We start from the raw sequence: 9545 nt of genomic DNA, 5'->3' as shown, positions 1-9545 counted from the left end.
GGGCGATGGGGGAGGTGGGGTGATTGGGGGGTGGGGCCATGCCAGTAGGCACCATCCCTTGATCAGCAGCCCAGTCGCCTCCTGCAGAGGGAGGCCAGTGGTGGCAGCAGCAGCAGCAGCAGGGTTATGGGGGCAGTGGCTTCCCCTAATTGGCCTGATTGCCTCCCACAGAAGGAGGCCAGTGGCAGGGTGATGGGGGTGGTGCAGTCACCTGATCGCCCACCTGCCTGGTCACCTCCTGCAGAGGGAGGCTGGCTGTGGCAGGGCAGCAGCAGCGGGGTGATGGGGGAGGCACCATCCCCTGACCACCTACCCGGTCGCCTCCTGCAGAGGAAGGCCAGACTGTGGCTTAGGCCATCAGTAGTGCAGGCAGCGCCAGGCCAGCCAAGGCGCATGCCAGTGGGGAGGAGGGGAGGGCAATGAGGGGGATGGGGGGAGGCAGCAGAGACCAGAGTCAGCAGAGGGGCGATGGGGGAGGTGGGGTGATTGGGGGGTGGGGCCATGCCAGTAGGCACCATCCCTTGATCAGCAGCCCAGTCGCCTCCTGCAGAGGGAGGCCAGTGGTGGCAGCAGCAGCAGCAGCAGGGTTATGGGGGCAGTGGCTTCCCCTAATTGGCCTGATTGCCTCCCACAGAAGGAGGCCAGTGGCAGGGTTCCCACAGAGGGAGGCCAGTGGCAGGGTGATGGGGGTGGTGCAGTCACCTGATCGCCCACCTGCCTGGTCACCTCCTGCAGAGGGAGGCTGGCTGTGGCAGGGCAGCAGCAGCGGGGTGATGGGGGAGGCACCATCCCCTGACCACCTACCCGGTCGCCTCCTGCAGAGGAAGGCCAGACTGTGGCTTAGGCCATCAGTAGTGCATCCCCTGAGGGCTCCTGGACAGTGAGAGGGCACAGACAGGGCTAAAGGACAACCCCTCCCCACAGTGCACGAATTTTTGTGCACTGGGCCTCTAGTGTGTAAAATAAAAACACACCCTGAACCTGACATACCAAAGTCTTATTTGACTAAAGCACACACATGCTCTATCGAGGACAAATTTTGCATATGGCATGTGGAATCTGTCTCAAACATAAATGAAAGAATGTGTGGTACTCAACATAAAAATCACACACACCCTAAAATCAACTACCTTTAATTGCTCTCTTCTACTCAATGCTTCCCTAGAATTCTCCAAATTCTAACTTTTGCTCCTATTCAAGGGATCTCCTTGCCTAAAGAGTTTAAAATTGCCATTTGGTATGGAATGTGTTGATGAGGTTATACCAGTCAATTTTAAGTCTTCAAAGCACTCCTATTATTTTGTTCTATCAAAGGAAAAGGAAGGAGAAAAGCAGTTTAATGGTACTAAACCCACACTCACCTAGATTATCTGGAATACAATAGAATTCTATCTACCTCTTTCATAGCATTGTCCTTACTCATACAATTCCTTTTTATATTAAGTAGTATTCAGCTTTACAGTATTATGTCAGTAACCCCCAATACTTCAAATTCTCCCTCTTGATGGAATTTAAAACACTGCTCCACAGTTAGAGAACATTGGTAAAATGCCAACACGGACAGTCTCATTTCAAAGTGTAGGCTGCCACCTACTGACTGACTGTGATTCGTTCCCACTCCACACTCCACCTTCCCCAGAGAGCTAATCAATCCCTCATAAAACATTGTCTTTGCTGTCATTTAATGCTGTCTTCGCTATGTCATTTCGTACAATGCATTCAATATATCAATATAATATTTTAATTAATTAACTTTGGGGAAAAACCACTAAGCAGACATATTTCCATATAACTGAAAATTCCCACTCAAAAGGGCAGAGGAGTATTTTTAAAGGGCAAGTGATACTTTTTAATATGCAGAAAGCATTTTTAATAACATATTGCTCTTCTTAACTTCGTTTATTCTTCACTTCCAACACTGAAGCTCACCTCCTCTCATTAGAGACAGCAGTTGTGACTTCATCGTTCCTATGAATCAACCTGGAATCATAGTCCTAAAGCTGTTATGAAAATTCACAGCAGTTGTTGACAATAAAGCTAAGAGAGCCATTCATTAGCTCAGCCCCTTGTCATATAAACATAAATCTGCAGTGCCCTCTACAAGCAGTGGACTTAGTTTCTCCCTTTTTTTAACCAATTTTTTAAGAAAGAGAATCAGACCAACAAAAAATCATTAAAGGAAGATAAACAAATCCCCTTTTTGAGGCCATAGGCCATTGTCTCAATATTCACCAACACTATGTTAAGAGCTAGGAATACACAAACAATTTAAATACCTGCTGCCTTTAAGAAATTGTCTGGTGCACAGATTTGGTGGAAAGACAATTACAACATAACTTGCAAGATGTAAAATCTGAGCAGTCATTAAGTAGTGTCTTGGTCTACTTGAGGGTCAGAGGACCCATCTCAACATGAAATAGAATTTACCAGGTAATCAGATGAGAGAGAGGAATTCAAATGGCATGCGAAAAGGAAGAGAGATGAAAAGAAACAGGGGCTTAGGGAATATTAGTAATATTGACTGCATCTGCAGTCAGGTAGGTAAGTAGGGGAAGATCACAAAGTCTTTTATATATCCCACCAAGAAATGTATGTTTCAGAATGATCACACTGGCAAGAAGGTAGGGGATTAGAGAGAGCGTAATTACTAAGAAAAATGAAACTGTCCAAGCAGAAATGATTAAGAATCTAAAGTGAGGCTCCAGGGCAGTGAGAATGGAAAAAAAGAGACTATTTTCAAGACAAACTATGAAGATAAAAGTGTAGGTAGGACTTGACTGGATGTAGGGAATGCAAAAAAAGGAAGAGACTAGGATCTCCCTGGTTTCTGGCTTAGGTAACCAAATAGATGGTGGTAGATTCACTTACATAGAAAATGTACTGGGAGGCATGAGTCTGCTGGTTAGAGACAATAAATTCAACTAAATTTGAAAATATGAGTTTGAAAATGCTGAATTGGAAGTGACTGGAATGCTGAGGTGATGATGTGCAGTGATACATAAAGTATTGAATATACAGATCTGAAGTGAAGCTCAGGCTAGAGGTCTAGACTAGAGATGGAAATTCCGAAGTTGCTAGTGCATGACCTGAAAGTGGCATGGATGAAATGCCCCAGTCAGAATGGATACAGTAAGAAGAGGAGCCGCAAGGATGAAAACCTGAGCAGAGAGCCACGAGAAGACTTATCAGCTTGAACAAGCATATGACAGGCTACCACACACGGGCTCAGGGAAGATGGAACAGTGAAGGCTAGAAATTGCTCAGCAATATAACTACACAGATACAGACAAGACAATAATTCTGAGAAAAATAAGAGGTAACAGAAAAAAGACAAATATGAAGCCATGGGCATGAGTCTACAAGAACTGAGCAAGGCTGCTGAGGACTGGACATTGTGGGCCTCACTCATTCACAGGGTCACCAGAAGTTACAAAAATGTTTTTCAACTTCTGGTTCTCAGTTCCACATGCAAGAATCTCAGAAGTTGACACTTTGTCCTAACAAGAAGGTAAATAGACTGAAAAATCTTCTTAGACCCATAAGAGAGGGGAGGACACAGAGCAGACCACAGCCCCCAAGATGAGAGTGACAGACACTTGATCACAGGGAATCTCAACTTACAGGAGCAGAGACCCAGGAGCTGAAACCACCGCAGGAACCAGTGCCCGAGTAGGAAAATCTGAACTGTAACTGCCTAATTGTTGGAGGCTCAGTGTAGACAAGTCTGAGAGTTAAAAACGCCAAGAGACTCCGTCAATGGGGAGGCCCCACTGAGAGGTTTACCTCCAGGAGCTGGACTAGGTTCCCACAGTAAATACAGGAGAAAAAATCCCCTGCTGGAAGCAGACAAGAACAATTTTGAAACACAGTAGACTACAGCGGTTCTGAACCTGTGGGTCGCGACCCCTTTGGCAGTCGAACGACCCTTTCACAGGGGTCGCCTAAGACCATCCTGCATAACAGATATTTACATTACGAATCATAACAGTACTAACATTACAGTTATGAAGTAGCAACGGAAATAATTTTATGGTTGGGTCACAACATAAGGAACTATATTTAAAGGGACAGAAGGTTGAAAACCACTGCACTAGAGCACTCCCTTATTTTTTTTAACCTCATTAAAGGAGGATATGTTTTTATTGATTTTTAGAGAGAGAAGGAAGAGAGAAACATCCATCAATTGCCTCCCATATGTGCCCTGACCAGGGCTCAAACCGGAAACCTTTTGGTGTATGGGATGACACTTCAACCAACTAAGCCACCCAGCCAGGGCCAAGCACCACCTTCTTAAGAAGGTCTGCCTTCAGGTGATACTAGTTAACCAGCACCCTGGCTGCTGGATTATCAGAGCTAACTGACCTGTGGGAAGGAAAATAAGCAACTCTAACCCACTCTAGCCATCCTGTCTCACCTGCGAGGTGGGGGAAAAATTAAGAAACTCTTGTAAAGTTCATAGTCCACAGGCACAGGTTCACCGAAAGAGTGAGGACTTACTCATAGACTATAGCAGTGGTCGCCAACCGGTGGTCCGCGGACCACTGATAATATGTAAGGTCCGAAAGGTTGGCGACTGCTGGACTATAGAATGCTTCCCCTCCCTGCCCCAATTCTTCACCACGTCCTTAAAGGCCTACTTACAATAGTTCCTTTTACCCAGTAAATCGCCTTGCTATATATCAAGAAAAATTATGAGGCATCACAAAAGGCAAAAAAGAAACAATTAGAAGAGACAGAGCAAGCATCAGAACTAGACACTGTAGGGATAATAGAATTATCAGACCAGAACTTAAAACAACTATGGTTAATTTAATAATGCTAAAGGCTCTAAAAGATAAAACAGACAGCATACAAGAACAGACGGGCAATGTAAGCAGAGATGAAGATCCTAAGAAAAAAAACAAAAGTGTAATTCGGTGTTTTAAATATTAGTTAATACATGCAAATATATTTAAATACAGTTTAGAAGTGTACAAACTAAGCTATGTACAGTGGTTTTCTTGAGGTTGTCTCTGGAAGTATGGACAATTTTTTCCATCTTCTTTATACTTTTCTATATTTCCCAAATTGTCTACAGTGCATATGCATTACATTTTTGAATCAAATGTATAAAGGCTTTTACTTTTTTTAAGATCTAAAGTTTATAGGTGTCAAAATTAGCTGGAACTAACTGAAATAGTTTGAGATAGTTGAGACTGGCCCAACCATGTCAAACTTTAAACAGCTGTTAGAAACAGACAACTAGGGAAAAACAGAGGGACAGGACCCAGGAAGTCAACCTGCTATTAAAGAGAAGAGAGAACAACTGGTAAGTGATGTGGAATAAGCTATGGTTTCTTGAATTCAGAGAAGAATGGAATAAGAAGAAACAACAATTAGAAAAAAATATCTTAGAGACCCTCACCCTTTACTCTGCTAGCACACAGGAGCCTTACAGGGCATTGTCAATGGTAAGAAGAAAGATAGATGTCAACTCTCCCACCCCATCTTAACTGCTTTGCCAGATTAGATAAAACCGAGAGAGGAAATAAATGGTCAAAGGTATCCCTCACAGTAGGTGCTGGTGAAACATTCCTCACTTAAAAAGTCAGGAGTGGGAAGGCTAGGATGGGCCACAATGCATTCTGAGAGTCTAAGTCAAATGAAATGAATGAAAGCAAGAGGCAGAAATCAATCACATGATAACAAAAGACACCCATCAGCTGGGATGAAAGGTAATGTAATGGTTCATTTTATGTATCCACTTGGTTAGGCAATGGTGCCCAGTTGTTTGATCAAATGTCAGTCTATATATTGCTGTGAAGGTATTTTTTAGATGTGATTAACATTTAAGTCAGACTTTAAGTAAAGAGGATTACCCCTCATAATGTGGCTGGACCTCATCCAATCACTTGAAGGCCTTAGGAGAAAAGACTGTGATTTCCCACAGAAAAAGAAATTTGGCCTGGAGACTGCAATATAGAAACCTGGGTTTCCAGCTTGTTGGCTTGCCCTACAGATTTCAGACTTGCCAGTCCCACAATTGTTTGTAAATCTCTCTATTACTCATTCTCTCTCTCTCTCTCTCTCTCTCTCTCTCTCTCTCTCTCAATATATAGATCTATCTATCCATATAGAAAGCTAGATACACATATATATATACACACATATATATATACACACACACACACATATACACACCGAAGTATAGACATATCCTAATACTTCTATTTCCTGAATAACCCTGACTAACACAGGTAATAAAAGATGAACTCTAGCCCTAACCGGTTTGGCTCAGTGGATAGAGCATCGGCCGGCAGACTGAAAGGTCCCAGGTTCAATTCCAGTCAAGGGCATGTACCTTGGTTGCGGGCACATCCCCAGTAGGGGGTGTGTGCAGGAGGCAGCTGATCGATGTTTCTTTCTTATCAATGTTTCTAACTCTCTATCCCTCTCCCATCCTCTCTGTAAAAAATCAATAAAAATATATTTTAAAAAAAATGATGAACTTTGTTAACAGATACTAATAGGGCAGAATCTTAAACTAGAGGCAATGGAATTGAACTTGGCTAAGGCAGGCAGCAATAATATCAAAGATTCCTGGACATATGAATGAGGTGATAAGCAATATGTTTAATGAAGATTATTTTGAAATCTATAATATGTGCAACATGAACCAGATCAAAGGGATGCTACATTTGGAGAAATCTAGGCCAAAGGATTCAATGGATGGCTATGGAAATGAAAAAGAAACCCATTCATATAATAAGGATATAGCAATAATATAACAGGTATATTTTATATTCTCAAGATCTTTAAGTAAAAGTTCTACAGGAATACTGTTCATATATAAAGATATTAACTTACCATACTTGTCTCGCAAGCCAACGGTACATCTAAAGACTCCACCAAAGGCAACATCTTCACCGAATATTACTGAAAAACAATGTTTAAAGAACATGTTTTATTTAATAATCCCTAAGTAATAGTAACAATGATAAGTAATATAAACAGAAAACAAGACAATAAATTTAAAAAAAAACAACCAGAAAACAGATCTGTACCATAGATCCAAGTCAAAGTTTCTCAATTGTAACATTATGGACATTTTGGACTGGATAATTCTTTTGCTGTAGCAGCCTGCTCTGTGCATTGTAGACATACAGAAGCATATCATATTTCTGATCTCTACCCAGTGGATGACAGTTGCCCCCAAACACACAGCTGTAATAGCCAAAATCTCTCTAGGCAATGTAACATATAAAAGGAGGAAGAGGGGTCAAAATCTCTCCAGTTATGAAAGAACCACTGATCTAAAATCTCATCTTGTTTTACCATGAAGAAATTGAGGCCATCTAAGTAGTAAAGTAACTTGCTAAGTCAAAAAGCAAGAGGCAGAACCATGACTCACACTCCAGGCTTCTGAATCCCTGGACAGTGGTTTTTTATACATGTTACTAGAGGCCCAGTGCACAACATTCATGCATGGGAGGGGGGGCTTCCTCAGCCTGGCCTGCATCCTCTCGCAAACCTTTCGGGGGATGTCCAACTGCCGGTTTAGGCCTGATCCCGCACATTGATCAGGCCTAAACCGACAGTTGGACATCCCTCTCACAATCTGGGACAGCTGGCTCCTAACTGCTTTGCTTACCTGCCTGATCACCCCTAACTGCTTGCCTGGCTGCTTGTTTCACCCCTAAAACTCAAACTTTTTCTTTTTAATATTTATATTTCTTCTTTATTTTTTATTTTAAAAGTCAAGCTTCTTGAGAACATGAGGCGTTTAACATTATTCCATATTCCTTACAAAGAGCTAAGCATGGTAAACAGCAAACACTTAATACTTATGGGCTTCTATACGAACACTTTCCAGCCAGGAGGGTTTTGATAGGCAGTCTCCAAAAATGTGAACTGGAAAATCTAAAAGTAGAGTGCTCAGATTTCAGGCATCAGGTGCTATTAAGAGGATTTCTATCCCAATTAAACTCCAATTCTGAGCTCTCAACAATCTGGACAAACCGCCCTTCACTATCTCCAAAGTTTCTTATTCGTCACTATCCCATTTTCCGACGCTTCAAACCAAGGTAACAAACGAAACCTTTAATTTTGATCTTCCTCCCGCAAGGGAACAGCAAACCTCAATTGAAATAATTTCCCACCACAAGTCATGTCCAAATACTTCGAGACTGAGGACTACAAGGCTGACTACGTATATGCGCAGTAACAGGCTCATGTTCTAGTGGTAGGCGCCCAGGTGTCCTCCACAATCCCACGATCCTCTGGTCGCATACTTCTGATTTTTCTAGTTCCTCCTTAAGTGGTGTTTCCTTCACTCGCATTACCACATCCCGGGCCTCTGCCTCTGCCTGCCTGCCTGATTGCCCTAACCACTCGCCTACCTGTCTGATCGCCCCAAACTGCTCCCTGGGGGGGCAGGGCCAGCCTGGGTGAGGGGCCATGGTGTTCTGCACTTTCCAACCAGGAATGTTTTAATAGGCAATCTCCAAAAACTTGAACTGAAAAACCTAAAAGTAGAGTGCTCAGATTTCAGGCATCAGGTGCTATTAGCAGGATTTCTATCCCAATTAAACTCCAATTCTGAGCTCTCAACAATCTGGACAAACCGCCCTTCACTATCTCCAAAGTTTCTTATTCGTCACTATCCCATTTTCCGACGCTTCAAACCAAGGTAACAAACGAAACCTTTAATTTTGATCTTCCTCCCGCAAGGGAACAGCAAACCTCAATTGAAATAACTTCCCACCACAAGTCATGTCCAAATACTTCGAGACTGAGGACTACAAGGCTGACTACGTATATGCACAGTAACAGGCTCATGTTCTAGTGGTAGGCGCCCAGGTGTCCTCCACAATCCCACGATCCTCTGGTCGCATACTTCTGATTTTTCTAGTTCCTCCTTAAGTGGTGTTTCCTTCACTCGCATTACCACATCCCGGGCCTCTGGTTGGAGAGGATTTTTCTGTTCTTTGACATTGATAACTGTTTACTATTTGGAATCAGTGAACTTTCAGGAGTACTGCCACTGCCATGAACATGTGGGTCTCAAGCGCACTCATAAAGAAGCACCCATTCAGTCCACAGCTGGCACTGTCCAGGTTCTCAATGAGAAAGGTACTGTGCTGAGCCATTTTCCAATCGGATCTTCTTCTTCCTTCCCCAGCACACTCCAAACCTACTCCAGGCCAACAACCCCAACCCTGCAGACCCTTAAGACCTTCCCCCCATTTCTTCAACTTTCCCCCATCAAACTCACACCCTATCACTTTGCCTAGGGGTGGCCCTAACCACTCCCTGGGGGGCGGGACCAGCATGGGCGATGGCCATGGTGTTCTGGTCTCTGGTCGTTCTGGTCATTCCACAGTTTCAGTCACTGAGCTTTTATTATATAGGACTAGAGGCGCGGTGCACAAAAATTTGTGCACTCGGGGGGAAGGGGGAGTCCCTCAGACCGGCCTGTGCCCTCTCGCAGTCTGGGACCCCTCAGGAGATAACGACCTGCTGGCTTAGGCCCGCTCCCAGGTTGCAGAGGGCAGGCCAAATCCCTA

At 43.5% G+C, this 9545-nt stretch overlaps 1 protein-coding gene across 1 annotated transcript in view; it reads right to left on the bottom strand.

Moving 5' to 3' along the window:
* BCKDHB (branched chain keto acid dehydrogenase E1, beta polypeptide) overlaps positions 1–9545 on the bottom strand; it is a 67125-nt gene that overhangs the window by 53128 nt on the left and 4452 nt on the right. The window contains exon 2 of the mRNA XM_015569453.1: positions 6847–6915. Within this exon, the coding sequence (XP_015424939.1) occupies positions 6847–6915 (69 nt within the window). The remainder of the gene's footprint in view (positions 1–6846; positions 6916–9545) is intronic.

Source organism: Myotis davidii, unplaced genomic scaffold (assembly GCF_000327345.1).
Source record: "Myotis davidii unplaced genomic scaffold, ASM32734v1 scaffold104, whole genome shotgun sequence".
Taxonomy (NCBI): Eukaryota; Metazoa; Chordata; class Mammalia; order Chiroptera; family Vespertilionidae; genus Myotis; species Myotis davidii.
This window is presented reverse-complemented; position numbering and strand designations above follow the sequence as displayed.